Source organism: Zeugodacus cucurbitae, chromosome 3, assembly GCF_028554725.1.
Source record: "Zeugodacus cucurbitae isolate PBARC_wt_2022May chromosome 3, idZeuCucr1.2, whole genome shotgun sequence".
Lineage (NCBI taxonomy): Eukaryota > Metazoa > Arthropoda > Insecta > Diptera > Tephritidae > Zeugodacus > Zeugodacus cucurbitae.
This window is the reverse complement of record NC_071668.1, coordinates 62,878,005-62,902,530: the sequence shown is the minus strand read 5'-3', so window position 1 is coordinate 62,902,530 and position 24,526 is coordinate 62,878,005. Positions and strand designations below refer to the sequence as shown.

The 24,526-nt window shown below is 34.8% G+C and overlaps 1 protein-coding gene across 11 annotated transcripts; it reads left to right on the top strand.

Moving 5' to 3' along the window:
- Nucleotides 1-1,615: 1,615 nt before the first annotated feature.
- Nucleotides 1,616-24,231, top strand: LOC105208473 (rap guanine nucleotide exchange factor 2). Of its 11 annotated transcripts, XM_029037921.2 has the most exons (9): nt 1,617-2,003; nt 2,096-2,172; nt 10,589-11,218; nt 11,288-11,485; nt 11,548-15,346; nt 15,418-15,561; nt 18,790-19,197; nt 19,464-19,588; nt 21,338-24,231. In XM_029037921.2, the coding sequence occupies exons 3-8, from the start codon at nt 11,186-11,188 to the stop codon at nt 19,544-19,546; spliced, it is 4,665 nt and encodes a 1,554-aa protein (XP_028893754.1). In that variant the 5' UTR covers nt 1,617-2,003; nt 2,096-2,172; nt 10,589-11,185; the 3' UTR covers nt 19,547-19,588; nt 21,338-24,231. The 11 variants fall into 11 exon arrangements, 9 of the variants coding, with proteins under 9 accessions (XP_011176635.1, XP_011176639.1, XP_028893754.1 ...); XM_011178333.3 differs by lacking the exon at nt 2,096-2,172 and having other exon boundaries at nt 1,616-2,003; nt 15,502-15,561; XM_011178331.3 differs by lacking the exon at nt 2,096-2,172.
- The last annotated feature ends 295 nt before the right edge of the window (nt 24,232-24,526 follow it).

The window sequence follows — 24,526 nt, the reverse complement described above, 5'->3', positions numbered from 1 at the left end:
ATCTAACGGTAGGCCCAGGCAACGCGCTGTTTCGATAGAATCGGACTAAAGGGAAAGCGGTGTTAGATGAGTGGAGTTTAGGGGGCATGAAAAGAAGTGGTTAGAGTCATGCGTGGACTCTTTGCATGCGAAACATATATTGAGTACGTCGGGGCTCAGTCTGAATTGATAGTAGTTTAACCTGCTACAGTATCCAGAATAAATTTGCGGGAGGATCACTCTAGTTTCGCGTAACTCGAGCTCTGTGTCTGCGATGGGTGGTGTTTTATCGACAAGCCCTCCCTATTCATCTGTCAATAGCGTTTAGTGCTTGTTGAAAGTCTGTCGCTTCCGAAGTTCTGTCGGTATATTCCTGTATATCGTCGACGTATTTCAGGAAGGTATTCTTGATTGGCTATGGAAGGCGGCTCGGCTTCCAATAAGTGACAGCGGGGGTGGTTTCTGTGAAAACATCCCAAAAGAAACTGTCTGGAGAGCATTACGTTATGCTCCTTCACAGGTAACATACGGGTCTCATTGTGTAAGTACTCCACCGGAGAGATCAAGAGACAATCTGAGGCTATCCGGAGAGCGGTATTTTACCAAGTCTGAAGCTTCCCCAACTTCGTCCTGCTGAAGCCAGGGGCTGCGTAGTTTATGACCGGCCGGCCGATAGCCTGCTAAATTGCCAACAACGTTTATTTGTCTTTACCCCTTGTGCTCCGCTAGCAACTTAAGGATTTGGTTGCGGTTCTGTACCTTAGTAACAATCCCGGTCGTATGGGGAGTGGCAAAGTACAGTTTATCCAGTATAACACCCAAATTTTTCGGGATATTATAATATTAATAGTCGGAATTTTGATACCATCGACAGAAATGTTCAAGTCTTGACTGTACTGCTTCATCCTGTTGATGAATAAAGTCGCTATGGATTTGATAGGGAAGAGTGTTAGGCTCCTAGCAGTTGAGGACCGATAATGTCATCGATTCCTTTGCTCGACGTCATTATCATACAATCATCGGCGTAAGAGGTTTATTGAGGATTACTTTGGTGGTAGAGGAAGATATAGAAGTTAAATAATAAAGGGGAGAGGACACCACCCTGTGGCACCTCTTGTTGGATTCTTCTTTGTTTAAATGTTTGAACTCAAAATTTACACATGATTCATGGTCCAAATCTGTGCGAATTAGAAATTTTTTGTAAAAAACGAAAAAATGAAATAAGTATTAATCTCATATTTACTTTAGTGTTATAATTTTATGTCAAATTATAACTTCTCTAAACTCAAATATCTATATTTAATGCAATTCAAGCCTTGTTCTCATTTAATACTGGCAATGCTGTATGCTGTTCCACTTTCCAATTGAAAAGAGGGCGCCACTCGCAGTTTATCTTTAAACAAGAAATAAAGCTGCCACCCTCTTAACAAAACTACAATATTAGTAAATTCAACATGTGTTGCCTACATTTCAACACATTTCGATGGTAAAATTAAGAAGTCAGATATTATTTCATTTAAAGAATTAAAATATTCAATGATTTTATGCTTATAACTTTGCGTTTCTAGAATAGGCACAATCAGATTGTTTCGCATTTTCCATGCGTTCCGCACTAATAGCAGCTTTTTGGCAACACCACCAGTGCAGACAGCAGCAGTGAAAGAAAACGAAAACGAAAACGTCAACGCGTACGGAAAGAATTTAGCTGCTCTTTTCGTTTTTTATTTATTTATTTGCTTTAAATGCATTTTAAAATAAACAAATTGGATGAGAATCGTTGCGTTTTCGCATAATGCAATACAATCAATTGAAGTGAAATTGTGCAAAATTGTGTGTAGCTATTTTCAAGTGAATTTTTACTTGCGTTTCCTTGCCCATTGTCTCGTCGCATAGTCCGTCTCGTTCGGTTGATTGCAGTGGCAGCGAAGCAGAAGCGCAGCAGAGATAGCGACAAATTGTGCTCCGAAAATTATTTTAATCCAAACTCCGCAAAGATATCAAATAAAATATGCAATTGAGCAACGGTACGTGTAATATTGAATAAATAATCGTAAATAGTTAAAAAGAAAATGTTTAGTTCGTTTAAAAACTTGTGTTAAATTTACACTTGGTATAGTGTGTTGGCAGAGTTTTCATTGCTTATTGGAGTGGGTACGAACAACAACAACAACAACATGGAATACATCTACCTGCGTACGGTGAAGTTTTCCGATTTTATTCGTTGCATGCCTTCGTCATTATTAACCCATTGTGCGTGAAACAAATTGTCACAAACACATTGCATTGCACACAAATAGAGAAAACTCAAAATGTTTGAATAATTGTTTTGTGCTTTTGGTTTTTATTATTCGCACAAAGTTCATCAACTATTTGTTACTGACGACTTAGCTGCCTTATCTTTTGTGTACAATTAACAAAAAGACTTTGAAAACAAACATGTGTGTTGTTGAAATTTACATTTGAATAGTAATTAATTTATGCACAGAGAAACTTAATTACTTCCGTTTTCTCTTAAAAAAAAGAGGTGCCTATTCACCAATCGTAAATTTTGTACGAATAAAGTAATTTCCTTTATTGAGTTTATGTTTTGTGTTTGAATGTTTTTGAAATTTAATGCCTATGTTGCTAAAGAAAAAATTGCATTTTAACCAATTCAAATAAAGCGGATGCAGTGACGCTATGGTTGTAAAATCAGTTCTCCAACTAAACACGGTCAATTGCAAAAAAGTGCAAAATGTTGTGAAAATGGCAAAGGTGTATAAAAAAATTTATCGTGATCTACTTAAAATATATACCCTGTACGAGTCAATGAATTGAATACTTCCATTTTAAGTATCATTACAAAGACATTTTATATTAAATATTACCAAAAAGGTTATTTAACATATATTATGTACCTTTATTCTAAGAATGGCTTATGACATTTAACCAATACATATAATATAATAAAGTTATATGTATAAACAAATTGTTATGGAATATAGTTTAAAGTAAATGTCAGTTCGCCCACTTGTTTTCCCATCAAACAACGATATACATACATACATAAATACTTACAAAAGCATACAAACAACGCCCTCGTTCTGTTCCCCTTTGGACAAGATTTTTATAGCTGTAGTGTTTGGTTCCGCCCGTACCGCACCACATACTGTTCACATGTTGCGCAGTGCGCAAGCCAGTCAGCCAAACTACCAACCAATCCATCGCCTCATTCCATTCATTCATACATTCGGTAGCGCAGCACCAACGCCAGTGTTGCTGCTGTACAATTTAACTCCCACTTCATCTCACATGCTACAAGTTGTTTCTGCTGCCGAGCGGCAGCTGTAACGAATTGCCTGTTGAAATAACATTTTTTTCTTTACACTTATATTGTTCTCTGCTAGCTTTAACGACGAAATAGTGGCACAAAAAAAAAACAAACTTCAATTGCATTAAAATGGAAACCAAAAATTAATTGCACCAAAAGAAATATTTTATTGAGCGCACAATGTGACGTCAGTAAGTTGTAGTTGTGTGAAAAAAAAATTAAATTTATTAGAGTTGCCAATTTGAAAGTGGGTGTAATGACAAAGGTCAAATGTCTTTTTTTCGTTTCATTTTACTGGTGATTAATGTTATTATGCTATTAAATGATATACATGATAATACAAATAATACAATTTGGTTAAATGTTAGTATGTTTTTAAATAAGATGTGGAAATGTAAAATTAATTTTTTCTTTGCTTTAAAAAAAATAAATAAATGACAACTCTGAATTAGAGTGCATTAGATTTTTTTTATAAAATCATAATAAAAATTCAAGTTTAATGCTGATATTATTAATTTTTGTGATTAATATAAAATTAAAACTACATTTTATAAACTGTATATTTCTCATAATAGAAAATAGGCAAACGCGTAATGTTATGAAGCTTGATTTGCTTTGAGAAAATGAAAGTGACAGTGAGTTTGTTGATCAAAGACTTGTATATAAATAATAACGCAAAAACTAAATAAACTCACACAGGACATTTAAATTTTATATTAAAAACAAACCATAGCAAATTCAAGCAAAGTATGCAATCAATGACCAATAAGAAAAACCCCGTATGGCAAAATACAATTAAACCAGCAAGAAATTGTCAACATTTTTTTGATAAATAAGAAATAAAACGAACCACTTAATATAACTAACAATGCAAAAAAATGGAAAGTACATTAGTGATTGTCAGCTTATGACGTAGCTGGTTGTTACTCGTACCATAGCCGCCTCGCATATGTATAGATAATCTGACTATAATTAACACTACCACCACCCCTTTCATGTTGCCTATACACATCAGGTGCACACTGGACGTCCTACTGTTGTCATTGCCACCACGCTGGTACCACTTGTTCATATTGCTTATATGGTGCTGCATGCAGTCAGTCACACTGCGCGCAGAGAGCGTTCAACTGGTACAACTTAGTGGAGGGTACCACATCAAACGAACAGGCTAAACTTGAAAAAATATAGTGATTTTATTTGTAATTTTCTCCGCTGCTTTACACTTGTCTATATGCAGTAGTTGTGAGTTTGGTAAGCTATTTGCCTATTTGGGCGGCAAGTCAAGTGGAATGCCTTGGAATATGTTGATAATAATGCACAATGTGTATAAGCAAAAGCGGAGAGAAAGATTTTTTTTTTAACAATTAAGTATGTGTGTACATACATATGTATGTGTGCTTTGAAATTAGTTTTCAATAACTGCACTTGGAGTAACAAATTCTTGTTAATGCTTTGACGGGCATTAATAAAAGTCTTATGAAAATATAAAAGATGTATATGTGATAAATGTATCAATTGAATAATATAAAGTTCTAGCTTTCAATTTTGATTCCAAATTACATTATATTTTTTATATTTCTTGAAACTACTTGAATACATTTCGCTCATAGTACATATCATTTCAATTGGTATATTATATACAGTGGAACTTCCATAACACGAACTTTTGAATTGGCAAAAGCGTTTAGAAATAAAATTTCATACAAATTTCCTTCCATAACTCGAATTTCTCCATAACTCGAACTCTTGAATTGGCAATAGAAGTCAAATTTCATACAAATTCGTTCCATAAATCGAACTTTTCGAAAAGGGACATAAAACAAGATTTAAAATTGTACTATCAGATGCAGAATTTTAAAAGGGGTTTCCATACCTTATGAAAGTGAAGAACAAATATGATATAATACTTATAGATTGCATAAATCAGATCCAGAAGTCAAGTGCCAAACAATAGGAAACTGCCACAAATAAAATTAAAGAAGACATGTTTTAACGTATTTAAATAAAACGTTATGCAAAGTAAATAATGAAAACTGTGTAAAAAAAATCTATATTTTACACAATTTTGAAAAATTTATTCTCTAACTCGAAGTTTTTTTATGGATTATGGTGACTCAGTTTAGGGGTTTAAAAACAACAACAGCGACCGATATTCTGAGTTTGCTTTTAAAATATTTGAAAAATTAATTTCTCATACTTGAGTAATGTTGATTTTGTTTTGCGAAATGTCGTCATTACGCCCTACATAATTTTAACTGCAATATTTCCATTATAAATCCACATATTCTCGGAAATAAAAATGTGTAATATGTTGTATAATGAATTACCTTAATTAAAGAGGGTCCCTACAAACATGAATACTTATACATACATATTTAAAAAGTAAATATACGACAATGTGTTATGCAGAATATTTAAGCTCATCACGCTAAAAAAACAAGTCATGTTTTACTGCGACACCCAATCAGTGATTGTGCGTTATCAGTGGAGAAAAACAAGGAAACTGAATATTTAAATTGTTTGCATATTGCTGGCATGTTGAACTATATATTTACAAATGTCACACATTTTATACATATATTACCTACATATACATACATTTTTTATGAGTATATGAATATTTCTAAACAGATTTTTTTATTTGTATTTGTATTTGTAATTTTTTTTTTTTTTTTCAATTTCATATTTTATCTCCCCCTATATTTTCCATACATGTCTGACTAAAGAGCCTTGCTTGTCAGTCTGTCAATGTTGTATAAAACTCAGTTGTACAAAGAATCCGATTGAATACAAGCGCGAGCGGTTAATTTTCGCGTGCTGATACATGTGATCCGATATAATATTGTACTAGTTAGTACTAGCGTAATATAAAGTGATTACTTTAAGTACAACATGCACATGTAGATAACCGAAGTATGTGCTTACAAGTGTACAATCGAGTATATGTATATGTGTGTGTATAAAATAGTATTGCACAAGCTATCTAATAAGCTATAAAGTGCTCAAAGTTGAAGCTGGTGTCAGTCAATGTACAATGACCGTTTTTAACATCTATAAGTTATACTTATATATATATACTCGTAGACATACATATGTATGTGTATCATATAATTTGTGTATCGCAATTTAGTCGTTGTGCTTAAAAAATTCAAAAGGAAAGAAAGAAAGCTGTCTAAATGTCTGTTGTTCGCAATTTTTATTTGGCACTGCCTGCCCAAATACACAAAGTCGAGCTTATTAGCGCCCACTCGTATGTCATAATAAATAAACAACGAAGAGTTGCGCTGTTGTATGGTCTTATTACATATTTTTTCATGTGATATGCTTAAAATTTCAAAAGTTTTGTTGCTATTTAGGTATATACGTAATGTATATATTATATACTCTATGATAAATGTCTGAATGGGCGTTTCGTTTTCGTTGTGACAATGAAGGTTAAATAGTGATTTTAAGACATCCATTTACTGTTTAACAAAGTACAGATTATACCAAATTATTATATAAATTGTGTAACCCATTTTATTATTGAAGCTTGTATATTGCGCCATATTTAGCGTCCACTTAAATTTAGCCGGAAATGTTACAAAAAAAATCTTTATTGTTTTCAAATTAAGGTAAATTCAATTTTCCACATTCGTATAGATTCCTGACTCTTTCTCTGACGTCAATATCTTAGTTTCAGCGAAGAGAGAAAGAAAAGATATTTAATTACAGTTGAACTTCCACAACTCGAGCTCTTGAATTGACAATAGAAGTCAAATTTCATATAAATTACCTTCCGGAACTCGGAAGTCCCTCTAACTCGGAACATTTTCAACAAGTCTATTGCAGAATCTTTATTTATTAAAGCATTAAATCATAATTTCGCTTAGTAACTTTATTCATAATTAAATATTATAATATAATAAATACATCGCTCAGAGGTACAATTTTTCACAATTCTATAAGAAGCAAAACATTTTATTTTTTTTTTTTTAAATCAATCAACCTTTGTATATCAGAGTTTTATTTAAACTTCACTCCTTAACGCATTACTGCAAAATATTTATATATCTATTTATAATTTTTCTATTTTTCACTTGTCATCATCTACATATATGAAGCACGCTTCTTGCGTACTATTATTCAAATTTAGCTCAGTGAAATATCAGCTTGCAAAGAATTTCACCTAAATCATTAGAACAGTTACTGAAACCGCAAAACCGCAACAATGTAGTATAAAAATAGTATTATATATTTTATAATCATTTGAATATTTCTCCAATGGTTTGTCACTCCTTTTTAAAATATTTTATTTGCACATATGCATATTTGCCTTATCAAAGTTTGCATTTCTTATGAATTATTGCTAAATTGAATTTCCCACATATTATTATTATTATAATTATCAATACAAATACATAACAACAATTATAGGTAATTAATAGGCAATAATTACTACTTTACACAATATCTTATGTATTCTCATTCGAGGCGAATCACGCAAACCTGTTACGTAAATTGCAGTTAAATAAATCACGTGCTGTTGACTGTTATTATTTTGAATGTGTGGACAAGTTAATGACACATTTAAAGTATTTATTTTTATTTTTTTTTTCAAATTTATTAAGTAAAAAAATTAAATTATAATTAACAAAATGTACAATATCATTAATATCAAGTTTTAAATATTATAAATTACAAATATGTATTGCAAAATATACAACAAAATTGAGGCAGAGATTTTTACTTTTGTCCCTATAAATTTGAAGCATTAAAAATTAATAAAAATATAATATTTTTAATATTTAATATACTCTGAATATTGTCACCGTGATTTGAAAATGCGGCTGAATTGTCGGTCCTTCATCCAGCAACACACTTAAAGGTACTGGAACAGTCTGACCGGCAGAACTGCCAACTCAGCAGCATGTCTCATATTTAGGAAAATTGTTCTATACAATGTAACAACGGTTTCGTCCTAATTACGATTTTTCGTTAGAATATATTTTGTTATTGTTTATTATAAAGGGTTTTTCAAAAGGGACGCTAGAAAAGTAGACCGATAGGGTCTGCAAACGACGCCATATTTTTCCCACTATTTTGACATTTCTCTTCAATAAGGTTTGCCATTTCATCTTTCTACGATGACGATACGATCTTATAACGAGTTGAATACATTAAAATTTACTACCGAAATTCGGAGTCAGTGGCCTCAACTTTAAGGGCGCTACGTCCAATTTATTGTTGTCATAATCGTTCTGTCAGACCAGCAATTAGGCGTTTAGTGGAAAAATTTGAATGCAAAGATCAGTCTCTCACACGTCGTTCTCAAGCGTTGAGCATCTCTGTGACGTCGTTGTGGCGAATTTTGCGAAAAAATCTTGGCCTTCAACCTTAAAAGATCAAATTGACACAAGAACTGAAGTCGCTTGACCATCCAGTTCGTATGTTCATGAATTGGGCTCAACGTCATTGCGCCGTAATTCTGCCGTGATGATCAAGTGTGGCACGTTACTGTGAATGGGAATCGCTACCGCTCAATGATAACCGAATATTTTTGGCCCAAATTAGATGATATAGACTTGGAGAATATGTGGTTCCAACAGGACGGTGCCACAAGTCACACAGCGATTATCACAATCGATTTATTGAAAACCAAGTTTGGTGAACGTGTTATCGCACGAAATGGCCCAGTCAATTGGCCGCCAGGGGTGTGCAATTTGACGCCGTTAGACTATTTCCCGTGGGACTACGTCAAGTCTATGATCTATGCCAACAAGTCAGCGACGATTTTTGAATTTGGTACGAATAACGAACGTGAAATTCCAGCAGTATCTGTCGATTTATGCTTGAAAACCGTCGAAAATTGGGTTCAACGTCTGGTCTTCTGCCAGCGTGCCCATGGTGGCCATGCAAAAGAAATCGAGTTCCATACACAATGGTGTCAAATGTACTTCCACAGAAATAAAAAATTTCATTGAAGTGCTCTCATTGAAAAACCCTTAACATATTAAAAAATATAATAGTATACATTTTTTTGATCCTCTGAAGCAGAACTGCCTCCTTTGATATTCAAAAGGGACTTTTTAAAGTTTACTGAAGATTTTCCACCCTATGTACAACGTCATTCCTCAAAATAATACCGGTAATGATATATGCAACTACAACAACAACCACAAAACAAGATAAATTTATGACAACGACTGAAAGGCAGTTAATATAATTGACATAGGGTCCATCGACAACTTCAATAACAGATTAAATATTCGAATAACTCGCAAAATCCTATCAGAATTGTATTCTGTATTTTGTATTAAACTAGATTTCTTCTTGTTCTTGTCGCTTCTTTGGATCTAACAACCTGTTTCGTAGATAACTTTGATGATGAGACAAAGTACCGAATGACATTACAACAACAGCACCGTAGTGTCTTTGATTTAATATTCAATCTAAATGTCTCTGAGAAGCATTTTTAAAACTTCACAATTCGCAAAGTTGTTGTTATTGTCCGGTATTTTGCTATGCCCTAATTGTCACTGACCGACAACAATACACACTTGGCGCGCTGTGCTTCCTGTGATCTTATGCTCCAGTCAACTGCGCGACAAGCGAAGTACATACACTATGTAATATAGTATATATTGTACTTTACATACATATATGGCGCGCTATATAAATATAAGTACCTATATGTATGTATGTATATTTTTGCTATTTGGTATTACAAGAATGTTGCTTTTGTGATAAAACGGGGAAAATGCAAATCAATGTTGACGCTCCCGATATAGGCGAGAGGAGGTGGTAAACGTGTACACTGCATAGCATCACTCTGCAGGCAGTCAAGTGGCACCAGACAAAAAAGCAATATAGGGTCTGACAAATCTGTAGCTGTATGTGTGTGTGTGTTTGGGTGTAGAGGGATATGTTAAGCGAGTGATGCACATTGGATACCGCAGCAGTAGCTAGACATACTCACTTTGGCACGCAAGTAAAGTATGTACGTATGTACCGTAAGCTCCAGTGTGGGTGGTACTGTTACGGCTGCACAGCCACAAGTGGGCACACACAATATTGCTTTATTTAAGCGCTATTATGATATTGCTCATCACTAACGCACTCTTCCTCAATCGGTGGTATTGTAAATTATGCATTGCAATTTGTCGGCGCTGTCTGTATCATGCGCCTAAATAAGTGTATTATACAATAATCATATTATATCTAGCTATTTACCAAATTAATGTGTTGAATATCTGTATTATTTGTTAATTTGTATGTGTGTTTATTAATTGAAAGCAATTTAATTCGTATTTTTCGCAGTGCTTCAAATAAACAGTCGACGGTCAGATGCATTGCTGACTGACTGCTGAATGCCGCCCTAGAAAGTAAACAATATAAACTAACAACAATAACAACAAAAATTACGACTATAAGTGGAAATTAAAACTGACAATGATGGCCGTAACAGCAGCAGCAGCAGCTGAGGCGGCAGCTTAATAAGAAATACATACATCATACATATGTGAAGTGCAAGAACTGCTGAAGAAAGTCGCGAGTCTCAACAGCAGTCGTAGTCAACTGCATACTAACTGCAACATACATTGAAACATATGTACAAATATACAAATAATCAAGCGTAAAAAAAGTGCGACAAAAGCGCTGTGTAGCTATTTTTTCAAGCCACCGTAGGTGTGTTTAAGTGAAATACATATCAGACACAATTTTAATGTATACGCGTTATCAACGTGGCCAAGAACAACAACAGCAACATAATCACCTTAATTTAACTGCATTAGAAAACGCATAAATTTTAGAAAGAAAAACCAAAAACAGTAAATATTTACATTGTTGGCACCGCAAGTGTGCCAAGTTTGCGACAATATTAAACAGCTAGCGTAATATTGTTGTTGGCAACTAATGGAGCCATATCATCATCATATTAGACAACATGTAAGTAGTTTTATTGTGAATAAAAAAAATCTAAAATCATTAAACTATATTTTATTATATGTGTCACAGTATCCACCCACGCGACCAGAGTTGCAACAAAAATGCAATCGCGGTTCACATTCGAGTGACACAAGCTCAGCGTACAGTGGCAGCGATACAATGGCGTCCGTGTACGGCTCCTCAATGGACGCGGAGGAAATTGATCTGTCCGGTTTGGTGGAGTCGGTGGTGGATTCCGATGAGGAGGATTTGGCGGAGAGCATGGATGTAAGTTGCATGTGTTCCCATCAAATAACTGTATAAGCTAATATTTTCAATTTCATGTACAGAGTTTAAATGTGCGCGATGCAGTGCGTGATTGCCTGGAGAAAGATCCCTCCGAACGCACAGAGGAAGATGTCGAAATACTGCTCGAATTCACACAAGGCTTGAAGGCCTTCACCAATATTACATTGGCGGTGCGCCGCGCGCTCTGCGCTGTCATGGTGTTTGCTGTGGTAGACAAAGCCGGCACAGTGGTGATGTCAGATGGCGAAGAGCTCGATTCATGGTCGGTGCTTATTAATGGCGCCGTGGAGATTGAGCATGCGAATGGCACGCGTGAAGAGCTGCAAATGGGTGATTCCTTTGGCATACTACCAACTATGGATAAATTGTATCATCGTGGCGTAATGCGCACCAAATGTGACGATTGTCAGTTTGTTTGCATCACACAAACCGATTACTATCGCATACAGCATCAGGGTGAGGAGAATACGCGTCGGCATGAAGATGAGGATGGACGCATTGTGATGGTCACCGAGTTGCGTCAAATCGGCAGCAATGAAAACGGTACGGCTAGTAGTAATGCGAGCGCCGCAAGTGCGGCGGGCATGAAGCGTGGCCATGTAGTGATACGTGGCTCACCCGAACGTTTGCTGCAACAGTTGGTGGAGGAGAATTCGATGACTGATCCCACATATGTGGAGGATTTTCTGCTCACACAACGCATTTTCATCAAAAATCCACAAGAGGTAACGCAAAAGTTGCTTGCCTGGTTCGAGTGTGATGCCGAACCGCCCAAAGGTAGCAGCGCGTCGCCGCAAGAGATACGCGATCGTGTGACACGCGTTGTGCTGCTGTGGGTGAACAATCATTTTACCGATTTTGAGGCTGATCATGAAATGATGGAGTTCCTGGAGGTATTCGAGGCTGGTTTGGAGCATACGCGACTGTTGAGTCAATTGCGTTTGCTGCACATAGCGTGTGCGGCCAAAGCGCGCATGCGTAGTTGTACACTGACGCGTTCGTCACGTGATGAACCGTTAAATTTCAATATAATCGGCGGTTATGAGATGCGCGGCATTACGGCGGCCACAGGCGGTGGCGGTTGTGGCATATACATAGCGCATGTAGTGCCCGGTTCGAAGTCACAAGATGTCGGACTAAAACGTGGCGATCAAATACACGAGGTAAACGGTCAGTCGTTCGAACATGTGACGAGTAAACGTGCAATGGAAATACTAATGGGTAGCACACATCTGAGCATAACGGTGAAAAGCAATCTGCTGGGCTTCAAAGAAATGATGTTGGCCATTGAACAAGGTGGCAATGGTAGCAGCGGTGGCAGCAATGGCGCTGGCACACCCATCGGAAGTGGTAGCGGTAGCAGCGGCGGCTCGTTAGGCAGCAAATCACTGCGTAGTCCACGTCGTATATGCGCCAACGACATTGCCAAGTTACATGGACGTTGCATGTTGGATGATATGACCACCACAAATCGTTCGCATATGTTGCGACTCAGCTCAGTTGATATGCTATTGCCCACAGACCAAACGGACTGTTGTCCGCCAGCGACGCCACCACCAATAATGCCGCAACAACCGAGCAGCGGCGGTGGCAATATGGCCAGTAATTTTATGTCGAATCTCCTGCAGAGCGTCAGCAATGCATCCGCGCGCAAGGACACGCAGGGCAATTGCAATGAGGGTGGTTCCAAAGGTGGCGGTTTTATGACGTTGGCACCGAGGCGACGCATACAAAAAGCGTTGGCTAAAATGAATTTGTTGCAGCACAAGAGTATCGGTGGCGCAGGTTTGAATGATTCTGTCGATATAGCTACACCCACGGAAACGATGTCACAAAAAGCCGGCAAATTGACAACTTCCTCATCCAGTTCCTCATCTACATGCGGTGGTGTTGGCGGCGGTAATCGTCTCTACCAATCGCAATCCAATCCGGATTTGAGTTCATCATTGCTCTATGAAGACTCTACTTCTTTAACAACTAGCACTGCTACGGCGCCTGCGCCAACACCCAACTATCTGACTGCCTCTATGCATCGTCCCTCAGCCGTTTCGACCACCAGCTCCGCTATGCTGCCTGATTACCCCGAGCATGTGTTGAAAGTCTTCAAGGCCGATCAGTCATGCAAGTATTTGCTCATCAATAAGGAGACGACGGCGCACGAAGTTGTTATGTTGGCGCTGCAAGAGTTTGGCATACACGATCCCAGCTCGAATTATTCGTTGTGTGAGGTGAGCGTCGGTGAAGGTGGCATGGTGAAACAACGTCGCTTGCCCGATCAACTGCAGAACCTAGCCGAGCGTATAGGTTTTGCCGCGCGTTACTATTTGAAAACAAATGGCAGTACCGAGACACTGGTGCCCGACGAATTGGCACTCGAGTTGGTGCGTGAGTCGAGTGTACATTTTCTGCAATTGAACGCCTATGAATTGGCCATACAATTGACACTGCAAGACTTCGCCATCTTCCGGCAAATCGAGTCGACTGAGTATATCGATGATCTGTTCAATCTGAAGACGAAATATGGCGTGCCAATGTTAACAAAATTCGCCGAACTCGTCAATCGTGAAATGTTTTGGGTTGTCACAGAGATCTGCAGTGAACATAATATTGTGCGACGCATGAAGATTGTGAAACAATTCATAAAAATCGCCCGCCACTGCAAAGAGTGCCGCAATTTTAATTCTATGTTCGCCATTATATCTGGTCTCGGACATGCGGCTGTGTCGCGACTGCGTCTTACCTGGGAAAAACTGCCTTCTAAATATCAACGGGTCTTCTCCGACTTGCAGGATCTCATGGACCCCTCACGCAATATGTCGAAATATCGTCAATTGGTCTCTTTAGAACTGTTCAACCAACATCCCATCATACCGTTCTATCCGATTGTGAAGAAGGATCTCACCTTCATACATCTTGGCAATGACACGCGCATAGAAGGTCTAATCAACTTTGAAAAGCTGCGTATGCTCGCCAAAGAGGTGCGTCTGCTGACGCATATGTGCTCATCACCGTACGATCTGCTCGCCATACTGGAACTTAAAGGTCAATCGCCCTCGAATGCGCTCTTCTCGCTCAATCAGCTGTCCACTTCGCAAAATGCTGGTGGCACCCACAGTACCGTTATCGCCGCAAATGCTGGCCAGTCGACTATAAAGCGTCGCAAAAAATCCACAGCGGCACCAAATCCAAAGAAAATGTTCGAAGAGGCACAAATGGTGCGTCGCGTCAAGGCATACCTGAATAATTTGAAGATCATCAGTGACGAAGATGCACTGCACAAATTTTCGCTCGAATGCGAACCGGCATCCAACTCACAGACGCATGGTGGTAGCAATAGCAGTACACGCGGTGAAAGCGGTTTGGGTCGAGATGGCACTGGCAACTCATCGATACGCAGCGGTGATCAGTTGAGCATCTATTCGCACACGTCATCCTCATCGGCGCCAAACTCATCATTGTCCCTGCGCAAACGTCATCCTTCATCGCCAACACTCTCCACTACCAGCTCAACATCGTCAACCAGTGATCATCATAATCGCCGCAATTTGGCGCACAATAACAACTCAAAATTTGGCATCGCCTCACCTCAAGCCGTCAAAAAAATACTAGCGCTATCTGATCCGACGAAAGTGCGTCCACATCAACCGTTTACAGCGCGTCATTCGGGCATGCCACCACCACCACCACCGCTACTGGTTAATACACCGCATCATATACTTGCGCATGCGTACAGCACCACACCGGCGGGTATGCCTTTAACTGCCGCTACGGCCACTTCCACCACGCCAAGTCCGTGTTCGCATAGACGTCTGGCCTCGGGCAGCAATTCAATGCCAGCAGGTGAGTGTGAAAGCTGGGATCTTTTTTCTCCTTTTACTTTTTATGCTAACAAATTTGCAATTCACACACAGGCAATATGGTACCCGTTCGGGCCATACATGAACGTTCAAATTCGGATACGCCAACGCCACCACTACCCTCGGTCGATCTCTCAGTCGAAAGCAGCAGCGTTACAACATTTCGAGACTTGCCTTTGCGCAAATCGGTGACTTCTGGTAAGCAAAAGTTCTTTTGCGTTTTGTATATTTTTTGGTTGAGTGGAATTTTATTATTACAACTCGTATTGCTTAACTTACTTTCTTGCTTACTAACAACAACATAGTATAGAAAGGCATTAGTGGCTTGAGATTTAAGTAATCGAAAGTAGTTGGCATTTTTGACGGTTGAGGTTTGGGTTGAGGTAGCATCTGTTAAGATTGTTTGCAGTGAAAATGGAATAAAGTGATAATTGATTTGTGTATAATTTTGAATAAGGTGTATTACAATATTTGTATGTTTTTGAACTGCGTACATAATTAAACATATTTTTTTACAATAATAAAATATAAAATAATTTTAGAACTAGTATATATTATTATAATTATTCTTGAAGTGAAGTCTATAGAATTAATGAACTAATCGATCGTTTTGCATGTTCTGGTGTTGGTCGCCCCCTTTATAAAGTAATCAGTACAGTTGCGAGATTATTTAAAACTAAATTCGCAATAAAAAAGATAATTCTTTAAATACAAAGGCCTTGAGATAGGAAACTTCATCCGTCTAACGAAAACCTCTAAATGTTATAATTATAATTATATTATAACAAATGAAAACTATTGGCCCTCATCAAAATATTTGGTTTTAGTCTCTCCTGCTTTACAAATATATGTCAGATCCATGTATAGTTGGAAAGGAAGTCAAATCCCAATTTTTTTAAAGAAAATCAGATTTTCAAACAATAAGTATCTAAAGGCAGTAGTCTGCTTTAGAATCCGAAAAAAACGTTTTTTTAGCAATTTTTTTTTTTTGAAAGGGAAGGAAATGATTACGGTAAACGGAATTTTAAGACGTGTACTATATTTAAGGCTTAAACAACAATTTTTATTATTAAAAAATATTGAAATTTTTTCAAAGTTGTAAGTATTTTTCTGGAGCGCCTGGAGTCTGCACTTGTAAATCGATGCCGGTGATGTAAATCGTGCGATGCATTTGAAACAGTTGAACCAAATTTTTTTTTTAATTCTTATAAGTTTCTCTTCTTTATGAACTAAAAAAAATACCGAAGAAGTTATAAAATTCCAAATTTTTTCGAAGTTTGAAAAAAAAAATCACTTTTTTAAGAAAAAAAAAATTACTTTAAGTTGCAAAACAAGTAGTTTAAATAATACTTTTGTCCAACTTTTTTAGTTCAAATAGAAGATAATTTAAGACTGAAGCTAGATCCCTTTGGTTTTTTCGATCGGACCGGCACCGTTTTCTAACACTTGTAAAAATGAAAACTCGAGAAAACGCGCACCTGCTCAACGCTCGGCCACTAAAACTGCTTTAGCTTCGATAATATGTTGAATTGGCCTCTGGAATTTTAAAGACATATTCTTGGAAGAGATTAAAAAAAAAAATCGATTTTCTGAAGCCTGTAAAGCAGACTACTGCCTTAATACCAACTTGTTTTGTTAACTAATTTTTACCGAGAGTTTGAGTCTGAAGTAAAAAACCTGTGTTCCTCGATTTTCGAAGTTAGCCTCTAAAAACGATATATTTTCCTTCGATGTTCGAAAAAAGACTACAAAATATTAATTACAGGATATACTGTTGAACTTCCATAACTCGGAAGTCTCTCTAACTCGAAGGTTTTTTTTTGTAGATCATGGTGATTCGAGTTAGTGAAGTTCAACTGTAGTTACAAAATAATTCAAAATATGGATATAATCCGAGCTTTCTTCTTAATTCAATGGTGTACAGATGTTATGAGGGGTTAAAGTTGTATGTTCGAAAAAATAAAAGCTCAATATTTCGAAAATACTGGTCCAATTTTTGAAAATTTTACTTTTGAAATTTTGTTTAATTAATAATGTAATACCCAGAAAAAAGTAGATTTTGCGGTACAGTGTAATTGTTCTAGAAGTTTGTAGAGTCAAAAAATAAATATTTGATCAATCCTTAGATGGAACGGAAACCAATCTTAACAAAAATTTAGTTCAGCAGGGGACACTCATAATTACATCTAGCGCCAAAAGTACTAAAATCGCAACACTCGTATAGATAAACTCGTATATAAAAGTCTGTGGAAAAGCTTAAGTAATAAAAAAAAAATGAAATATAATAGGAACTGCTTAAAAATATTTCAGATATTAGTAATCAAAAAAGCCATGTTAAAATGGTCAAAATCTTAAAAATTATTACAGTTAAAACAATAAATACCTTAACCGCCTAAAGAAACTGCTACATTGATAATTTGACAATTTTAAATGTGTCCCTAACGCTGTTCCAAAAATTTAAAATAATTAATAATTTACTTTTTCTGAGGGATACAGGGTAACCAAGATTTTATTTCTCCAAAAAATAATTTAAAAGAATATGAGGGTTATATTAAATAGGGTTACCACCTTTTGATATCTCCAGAAATTTTTAGAGGAATATAATAAATAGAGTTATCAGCTTCGATTTTCGATTTAGAAAAATGTAAGGGTTATAATAAATAGGGTTACCACCTTTCGATGTCTCTCAAATTTTTTTAGAATAATATATTACCATCTTTCGACGATTTCTCCAAATTTTCTGTTTTTTTTCAAAATGCAGTTATTAGTAAACATTTTATTTAAGAAGTGCCCTCATTGAAATTATTAAAATTCCATCCAAAATTGCTATGCTACTATCGAAGTTTTGCATTACTAACTACGCTACATTGCCGCCCATAAATAACCACATAGTATAATAAACTCGTATTGTAGGTGTGTGATTATTATTATTTGCTCGTATTTTTTATTATTTACTATTCTTTTGTTTATTTTGGCTTTTTCCCTCCCATTCCCGAAACGTATGTAGAAGCTGATCACCTAATTTAATATGTATAACAGCGTGTCGGCTTACACACAACCACTACGTATACTCGTAAACTCGTTTACATAAATACATTCATACACACAGTAGTTTTGCAAAAATTGAGACGCAACTGTAGTTGGGTATTTGAACAATTTTTAACTTTTTTTAGTTTACAATACATAATTTTCTGTTGTCTCATCATTATTTCACACCGTTCACCAAAAAAAACCAACCAACCAACCACCAAACAAAAACAAACCAACGAAAAAACGCCAAAAAATTCAAAACAAAAACAAATGCAATGGACAAAATAACACGCCACAATCAAACACAATGCCGCTAACGTGCCAAAAACAACGACAACAACACAACACATACACTGCACTTGCACATATTATCACAACATCAACCATCCATCATAGGCTCGGTGTCATCCAGCGACAGCGGACACGGCTCATATGCGCAACAACATGACACCAGTAGCTCGGTTTACACCGCCGCCGATTGTCGACTGCTACAACAAATCTCCAATACGGCTGCACGCAATTTGAGCGGAAGCGGCAGCGCTAGCAGCAATAGTAGTAGCGGCAGTAGTGGCATTATTAGCCAATGCAGCAACAATAGTACACCTACAACTACACCGATACCACCACCGCCACCGTATCATATGTTGCGCAGTGCCGCTCACAACGCCGCCAATAGCATGTATCACGCGAACGCGACAAGTGCAACGCCATTGCCGCCACCGCCGTACCCGCGTTTGCATTGCGGTGAGACCATGGTTGCGCCGCTGATGCATCCAGCGCACACACGACATTCCAATATGCATGGTAAGTGGCCAGTTGTGGCAGGGGTAGAGTGGGTGACGAAGTGAAAGGACAAAGAAATTTGTTTTTAAAACAACAAGTCATTAACAGTTAGTAAGCAAGTGAGAAAGTCAAGTCAATTAAAGTGAAAAAATTTAATATTTTTTGTTTTGTTTTTTGGCAACTTAGTAACTACTATTTCAATTTAATTTCATTTTACTTCATATCTCTCTAATTAATTTTTATATATACTGTTATGAATTGTTTTTAATGCTCATTTCATTTTATAGGTGGCACTCCGAATTTCGTTGATGGCAACAATAAATGCCCAATGTGCCCGACAATGTCGCCACCATCAAATCTGAATCAGTAAAATGTTTGAAAAACATGTTTGAGATTATGTGTAATTTTTAGAGTGAGTATGCAATCGTTAACTAATATTTATTAAATTTGAAATGTAACTGATAATCTGGGGTAGAGCGACCGTTGCTAAGTTATCTAGATATCGCCATAAGTAATTGTAAAGGATTTTTCAATAAGAACGCTACAAAAGAATATCAATGAAACTCTTTATTCCTGTGAAAGTACATTCGATGCCATTGGAACTCAATTTCTTTTGCATGGCCACCACGGGCACGGTGCTTGGCATACACCATAGACTTGACGTAGCTCCACAGGAAATAGCCTTACGGCGTCAAAACGCAAGACCGATGCGGTCTATTGACTGGGCCATTGTGTGAGATAACACGTTCACCAAACTTGGTTTTCAATAAATCGATTGTGACATTCGCTGTGTGGCTTGTGGCGGCGTCCGGTTGGAACTACATATTGCATGTCCATATCATCCGATTTCCTTTCACAGTAACGTGCCGGTCTTAAAGTTGTGGTCACTGATTCCGAATTTAAAAAATGTCGACTTATTTTTGGATTGCATATCTTTCCATGATGAAATGCCAAACCTTACTGAAGAGAAATGTCAAAAGAGCGGGAAAAAATATGTCGGTGTTTGCTGTCCCTATTCGTTAACTTTTGTAGCGTCCTTTTCGAAAAATCCTTTATATAAAAATGAATTATTCAGTTTAACTTCCACCAGAACACTGTTTCACAGTTCGAATATAGCCAACATAACATATACTGCTAGTCATAGGTTAGACACACCAATTTTTTCCCTTAAAGAATGTGTTATATTTACTATCAGGTATGTTTAAAACATATTTTAGTCGTACTTAACCTTTTTTTTGTCTAAGAAAGATCAATTATTTTCATTAATAAAAAACGGAATCAATTGTTTTTTAGCAATATTTTATATAAAAAAATAAGAAAAGCTAATATTTAAAGCATATTGAACACTTCTTTCACTCACAAGGACTATTGAATCGAAATATTGCCTAACAAATAAAGTGCTTCTCCTGAACTGTTGATAGATATTTAAAAGATCCAAAGGAATATGAAAAAACTTTATACGGCGAAAAACAGCACGATCGGATCATAAAATTGTTAGAATTGATTACAATTCTACTAAGTCAGTATTTAGCATCCGAGAATTAGCCAGAGTAAACGCCAATTTTTCAACCGTTCCGCGTACAATTAAAAATACAAAATATCTGATTTAAAAAAAAAAAAAAAATTGAAAAATTCACTTCTGAATGCCATTCGGAAAATGCATAAAGAAAAACGCCTTCAATTTTGCCTTGACACTCGACTGAATGATTGGCGTTCAGTTGTTTTTATAATTTAGAAGTACCCGATGGCTCTCAATGCTATTTTCATGATTTACGCAAAGAAGAAGTATGTTTAAGCTGCCATTATATGTGGGTAATGGTACGGGGCGTTTTATAGAACACTTGATTTTATTATTATTGATTAGAAAATGAACGGTGAGTACTTCAAAACTACATTGGAGTCAGTTTTTCTATTATTAAAAGTTGTCTGCAGATCTATCACATGAATTGCGTCTAACCTATTGACAAGAAGTGTATTTATGAAGTATACTAATAAAGATTATTTTTTTATAAAATTCTAAGTAAATAATATTTTGTTAAAAAGTTTTTAAAAAAATATGAACGTTATTTATTAAATAATATATATGTTGTGATATTCATTTATTAAAATTTTCTTTTCATCATTTTTTTTTTACTCACTTTCCTCTACTTTCTCTTTTCAGCTTAAGAGTAAAAAACCAAAAATGCCAAAACTACTTTTTTTTTGGTTGTGTTTAATAAAGCAAATAAGTGACAACCAAACTATTTTAGAACAACAAAAACAAAAACAAAAAAAGGAACACACTAAAAACCAAATTGACTGCAAATTATTTATACCCACAAATATAAACCAAACTGTTCTTCCTATTCGGTAATGAGATGCTAAATATGAAACTTTGTCGTCCATTGAAAGTGAAATGCAAACAACAAGAAAAAAAGCCTACTCCGCAAGATGCCACCACCGTTTTTGAACGTAATATACACAAATATTTATTTTCGTACATATTTAACTGAGACTAAAGCAAAGTAGCCAAATGAGAGTAAGTAATATATATAGAAATATATATACATATATGTATGTATATGCTGACAGCAAATTAAAAAAAAAATAATGTTTCAAAATTAATAAAAAAAACATTGCTTGTTAAAGTATATAAGAGGAGTATATAGCTAAAGTAAAAAAGTGAAATGAAAGGAAAAACTACAAAATTTACACACATGCACACACTTACCTTTATAGACACACCCACATAATCAATGGCAATTTTTGCGATTTTTTTATAAAATATATTATATAATATATTTATATTTACAAAAAAAAACTATTTTTGATTTTTAAGTTTTATTACTATGAAAAGTAATATTTTTATACTTTCTACTATAACTTTTTACCTTTTTGAAAGTAAACCCCTAAAAAAACAAAAAAAAAATATTTAATTTGAGAAAAAAAATTCCAAAACTATTTTATTAATAATAAAAACAAGTTAGTTGTAAGTTAAGCAAATAAATAAAAGTGATTTTAATTCTTGATTTACGTACTAGTTTTGGCTTATAATACAAATGAAATATTGCGCTACTTTTAATATAATTAAACTAATTAATTGTCTTTTTGTCGCATTGTATTTTAGGTATATAAGACAAAAACAACAAAAATAAAATACAAATGAAAAACAAAAAATATTTATAGTTGCTAACAGAAAAAAGTGCATATTGTGCAAATATTAAATTATTTAAATAATATATAAATACAATGTATGCAAGTTTCAAACCAAAATAAAGCGTCCCTTACACTTGTATGTGTAAGTAAGCGGTTTTCGCTCAACGGCATTAAATAAACTCACCTAATGCCTAAATGTTGTTTAACGCTCTGGTAACTCATGCATTATTTTTTTTTTTTTTTTTACTCAAAATACACAAAACTATAATTTTACAACTAAGCTGACTGACAATTTATAACTATTTATAATCCCAAAAGCAAATAAGTAAGCTCTGACGCGCACATTTTCATGTCGAAAACCGAAAACAAAAACAACTACAAAATCTTCATAGCATTTACAACGTTTCATAAATAATTTTATTACAAGAACAAAAAATATATTCATTTTTTTTTCAAACATTAAATATTTATAAAAACAAAAAATAAATATTTAAAAATAACATATTTTAATATTTATGTGTGTGTTTATGGTTGCGCAAAAGAAAAAAAGAAGAAATTTGCCTACATATGGGCTATAAAGTACAAGTGTATAGCTTAATATTTATGTGAAGTCAATCAAGCGTGTTTATTTGTTTGTGTGGGCCAGGCCAGTAGTTGTGCGCATCGCCAGCAGCATGTGCGCTGATGATGATTTTTCGTAATGTAACTGTAGCGCCAGTAGCGCTGTCGCATATCAAGCAAGCAAAGAAGAAGCTCTCAATAATACATACATACATTTTACAAGTTAGTATAGTTGGGTGTAAAGCCAGCAGGAAAAGCATGAAATGAGTTTATGAATTTTAATATTTTTTTGAAATAATCTCAAACTTAAAAAAAAATTCGGAAGAAAAATTATTATTTTTTCATTGAGTTTTATATTACTCATTATTTTTTCGTTTACATATTTTTTCCTTAATATTTATTGATATAATTTTAGCCTTCAAAAACTTTTTGAATTTTTTTTTTTCATTATTGTGTGCAGTATATTTATGTGGTTTCTGTTTCTTATTATTTTATTGTTCAATTTATTTTTTTTTTGGCACGCAATATTTTTTAAATATAGTTAATTTAAATTTCAATAATTTCAAAACCGTTTTCGAGAAAAATATTCAAATTATTTTTTTTCCAATAAAGTTTTATAATATTTATTTCATTTATAACTAAAAAATATGTTTAGTGTGAACAAAACATTTGTTTTTTTTTTTTAAAGCACCTAAAAGTATGTAATAAAAGGTACTAAAAAAATCTAATCAAAAATAAAGTTGAATATTATTAATATGTTTATTATTATTTATAACTATTTTCGAAATCTTAAACTTTCATACATACATTTATTCATATTTTTTGTAAAACGAATTCAATTATGATTAACAAAAAAATATATATTTTTTTTCGATTTAATATAGTGTTATACGCGTTTTTCAAAGTCCCTTAATTTAATAAATTTCTAAACTGTACTAATTGAAAACCAAATAGCTAATTGACTCAATTAAGGATTATAAATTATTACTCATTAATTTGGTAAATTACCAATAAAATACTAAATGAAAATCAAATCGCTAATTGACTCAATTAAGGAGCTATCTGAAATTATTTCTGCATTCTGTAGACTTCTACCATAAACCTAACTGGTATTTAATAATCGTAATGAATTTGGTTTCCATTCGTCTTTTTGTTCCATTAAATTTTAATGAATACCTTTTTTTATTTATAATGAGTTTTAAAAAAAATATTTTTTCTCATGACCTCAAATATACTAAAATTTAATTCTTCATAAATCTGTCTAAATTTTATTTTCATGTTTAAATTAAAAATAAATAAATATCAATATTTATAAAGCGAAGCTAAATTCAATTAAAATGTCTAGATGTATTTTCTAACTTTCTAACAAATAATAAAAAAAATAAGTTAGAAGAAAGAGAGAGAACGAAATAAGTGGAACAAACCAACTTCATGCATTTATAATAGAAAGAGGCAGTGAAGCATCCATCTAAATATTTTTGTTTTAAATTCAATTAAATATTTGGTTTAGAGAGCAGAAAAGTGGCGAATCGAAGACAACCATTATTTACGATATGAAAAATTAAAAAAAAGATAAAATTTTTTTTACAAAACGTTTAAATCCTCTTTAATCGACAACGTTATTTCAACAACAAAAACAATTGAATAAAATAAA